Here is a 4,177-nt window from a genome sequence, read left to right on the forward strand (position 1 = left end):
GTCTGTGTGTGTGTATGTATGTCTGTGTGTGTCTGTGTGTATGTCTGTTTGTGTGTGTGTGTATGTCTGTGTGTGTGTATGTCTGTATGTTTCTGTGTGTGTCTGTGTGTATGTCTGTGTGTGCATGTCTGTGTGTGTGTGTATGTATGTCTGTGTGTGTGTATGTTTGTGTGTGTATGTTTGTGTGTGTGTGTATGTCTGTGCGTGTGTATGTTTGTGTGTGTGTCTGTGTGTATGTCTGTGTGTATGTATGTGTGAGTGTGTGTCTGTGTGTGTATGTCTGTGTGTATGTATGTGTGAGTGTGTGTCTGTGTGTGTGCCTGTATGTGTTTCTGTGTGTGTGTGTGTCTGTGTGTATGTCTGTGTGTGTGTGTGTCTGTCTGTGTGTGTGCGAGTGTGTGTGTTTGTGTATGTGTGTGTGAGTGTGTGTGTGTTTGTGTATGTCTGTGTGAGTGTGTGTGTGTGACAGTGTGTGTGTGTCTGTGTGTGTATGTCTGTGTGTATGTATGTGTGAGTGTGTGTCTGTGTGTGTGTCTGTATGTGTTTCTGTGTGTGTGTGTGTCTGTGTGTATGTCTGTGTGTGCATCTGTGTGTGTGTGTGTGTCTGTCTGTGTGTGTTTGTATGTCTGCGAGTGTGCGCGTTTGTGTATGTGTGTGTGTGAGCGTGTGTGACAGTGTGTGTGTGTCTGTGTGAGAGTGTGTGTGTGTGTGTGTGTGTGTGTGAGTGTGTGAGTGAGTGTGTCAGTGTGAGTGTGTCTGTGTGTGTCTCTGTGAGTGTGTGTGAGTGTGTGTGTGTGAGTGTGAGTGTATGTCACTGTGAGTGTGAGTGTGAGGGGGTGTGAGTGTGAGTGTGTGTGTGTGAGAGTGTGTGTGTGTGTGTGTGAGTGTGGGAGTGTGTGGGAGTGTGTGTGTGTGTGTGTGTGTGTGTTTGTGAGTGTGAGCGTGTGTGTGAGTGTGAGTGTGAGTGTATGTCACTGTGAGTGTGAGTGTGAGGGGGTGTGAGTGTGAGTGTGAGAGTGTGAGAGTGTGTGTGTCTGTGTGTGAGTGTGTGAGAATTCCCATGTTCTGGACAGTGAGGAGCTGGGAAGCGGATCAGCTCCTTTTCCTCTAGTCTATCACCTGCATGGCCTTCGCCAGCACCCTCTTGCTGTCCTCCGCCATCTCCTGCACAGCTTTCTTCAGCAGGGTGTAGGTGGTGGTATAGGCTATTCCGGAAGCTACTACACTGCCAATGAACGGCAAGATCGACAGAAAGCTTTCCCCCACGCTCGCAGCCCCTGCAATCGTTATTACCACAGCCAAGACGACATGCGCTGACACTGTCTTCCCAAACGTGGACATCACTTCTGATCTGAGCTCCGCCGGCATCTTCCCCACTTTCTTCGCCAGTCTCTCGAGGGAATCGTCATCCAGACCGAAGTCTGTGCGGTAGATGGAGAGATTCTTGACCAACAGGGGAACATCACAAACAAAGGAGAGTCCTGGGATTGGCATCGCGGCAGCAGCCGCAGTGGACCTGAGGGCAACCTTCCAAATTTCACCCATCATGACTTCTTTCTTCTTCTCTATGATTGATGTGGTGATATTGGGGAGCGACAACAAAAAGGCCCGTCTCTCTTCAGAGCAGGAAGATCCTCTTCCAGAACCTCCTGCAGTTTCCCAAAGTCAAACTTCTCCAGTTTCCAACTATAAATGAGGAAAACTTGTGGAGATTTTATCCCCTCTTTCTTCAAACTCTCAACGCAGTTGTTCCGGAGTTTCTCCAGGGTTTTCTCCTCATGAACTGGGACTTCTCACGTCGTTTGGCTGCTCCCAGTTCCTGGTCTATTTTGCTTCGGACAAAATAAAATTTCTTCTTCCTCTGCTGAATTTCATTGGCCAGACAGGCATCATTCTCTTTAAAGCGAGAGGCACTGAGGATAATGAAGAAATCGTATCGCTCAAACTTTACACGCTCCAAATATTCACTGGCTTTAAAGTCTGGGGTTCCAATCCCAGGGAGGTCCCAGATACTGACCGTAGCTTTGTTCGGGTGGTGATACAATGTCGGTTCCACTGTAGTTTCTGTTGCCCCTGTTGGAGCTGCTCCTTCTTCACCATCGTCAATACCCCGTAAAGCATTGATGAAGGATGATTTACCAGAGCCTGATTCCCCCGTCACTGCAATCTGAAGGGTCACACTCTCGCATTTCTCTAAATCCGACTTCATTTGCTGAGTGACCGCATCCAGCCCACCATTGTCGAACACTTTCTCGTATTCACTTTCATCAGCGACAGCAGCCATTGTGGATCTGTAAGTGGAGGAGAAGGTCAGAGTGGCACAAATTATCTGTCGTGAATTTTTTAATTTGTATTTTTGCAGTGCTAGATTCAGCCTGTAAATCCATAAATGCCAAATCCCAAGTCAGCAGCCTGAGCTGGCCTGCTTGCCCACCATGGGGGCAAACTGCTTTCTGGTGTAAGCCATGTGTTAGATACACTGTCCTTTCCCCCACTGGGACCAGGTGTCACAGTGCGTTAGATACACTGTCCTTTCCCCCTCTGGGACCGGGTGTCACAGTGCGTTAGATACACTGTCCTTTCCCCCTCTGGGACCGGGTGTCACAGTGTGTTAGATACACTGTCCTTTCCCCCTCTGGGACCGGGTGTCACAGTGTGTTAGATACACTGTCCTTTCCCCCTCTGGGACCGGGTGTCACAGTGTGTTAGAAACACTGTCCTTTCCCCCTCTGGGACCGGGTGTCACAGTGTGTTAGATACACTGCCCTTTCCCCCTCTGGGACCGGGTGTTACAGTGCATTAGATACACTGTCCTTTCCCCCTCTGGGACCGCGTGTCACAGTGCGTTAGATACACTGTCCTTTCCCCCTCTGGGACCGGGTGTCACAGTGCGTTAGATACACTGTCCTTTCCCCCTCTGGGACCGGGTGTCACAGTGCGTTAGATACACTGTCCTTTCTCCCTCTGGGACCGGGTGTCACAGTGCGTTAGATACACTGTCCTTTCCCCCTCTGGGACCGGGTGTCACAGTGCGTTAGATACACTGTCCTTTCCCCCTCTGGGACCGGGTGTCACAGTGCGTTAGATACACTGTCCTTTCCCCCTCTGGGACCGGGTGTCACAGTGTGTTAGATACACTGTCCTTTCCCCCTCTGGGACCGGGTGTCACAGTGCGTTAGATACACTGTCCTTTCCCCCTCTGGGATCGGGTGTCACAGTGCGTTAGATACACTGTCCTTTCCCCCTCTGGGATCAGGTGTCACAGTGCATTAGATACACTGTCCTTTCCCCCTCTGGGACCGGGTGTCACAGTGCATTAGATACACTGTCCTTTCCCCCTCTGGGATCGGGTGTCACAGTGCGTTAGATACACTGTCCTTTCCCCCTCTGGGACTGGGTGTCACAGTGTGTTAGATACACTGTCCTTTCCTCCTCTGGGACCGGGTGTCACAGTGCATTAGATACACTGTCCTTTCCCCCTCTATGACCGGGTGTCACAGTGCATTAGATACACTGTCCTTTCCCCCTCTGGGACCGGGTGTCACAGTGTGTTAGATACACTGTCCTTTCCCCCTCTGGGATCGGGTGTCACAGTGCGTTAGATACACTGTCCTTTCCCCCTCTGGGACCGGGTGTCACAGTGTGTTAGATACACTGTCCTTTCCCCCTCTGGGACCGGGTGTCACAGTGCGTTAGATACACTGTCCTTTCCCCCTCTGGGCCCAGGTGTCACAGTGCATTAGATACACTGTCCTTTCCCCCTCTGGGACCGGGAGTCACAGTGCATTAGATACACTGTCCTTTCCCCCTCTGGGACTGGGTGTCACAGTGCATTCGATACACTGTCCTTTCCCCCTCTGGGACCGGGTGTCACACTGCGTTAGATACACTGGCCTAGAAATTCAGTATAGCCACTTTTGGGGCGGTAAAGTCGGGCGGCCGCTAAAGTTTGCGCCTGGCGCAAAGTCGAGCCCCCTTCGCCGATATTCAGTCGCATCGCCCTAAGAGGTTGCTGCTGCGCTGAAACAGGCGATGCACGACTATCATTAGGTGCTAAGCCAGTGGCCCGGGGCGCTAACACCAGAAGTTGGGCGCAGGGCAGGTGCGGCGAGCTGCTGATTGACGGCAGACACTCTGGCACCGGTGAGCTCTTAAAGGGGATTTCTTTTTCTGAACG

The 4,177-nt window shown here is 51.3% G+C and overlaps 1 protein-coding gene across 1 annotated transcript; it reads right to left on the reverse strand.

Annotated features, from left to right (window-relative positions):
- Nucleotides 1-882: 882 nt before the first annotated feature.
- LOC147094874 (interferon-inducible GTPase 5-like) lies at nucleotides 883-2,400 on the reverse strand. The gene is given in 3 exon segments (XM_085973944.1): nucleotides 883-1,614; nucleotides 1,617-1,780; nucleotides 1,783-2,400. Coding segments are annotated over 3 exon segments (1,173 nt in total). The 5' UTR covers nucleotides 2,285-2,400; the 3' UTR covers nucleotides 883-1,107.
- Between the last annotated feature and the right edge of the window lie 1,777 nt (nucleotides 2,401-4,177).

Source organism: Somniosus microcephalus, unplaced genomic scaffold (assembly GCF_052327205.1).
Source record: "Somniosus microcephalus isolate GS21.2 unplaced genomic scaffold, FLI_Smic_1.0 unresolved_chr1, whole genome shotgun sequence".
NCBI lineage: Eukaryota > Metazoa > Chordata > Chondrichthyes > Squaliformes > Somniosidae > Somniosus > Somniosus microcephalus.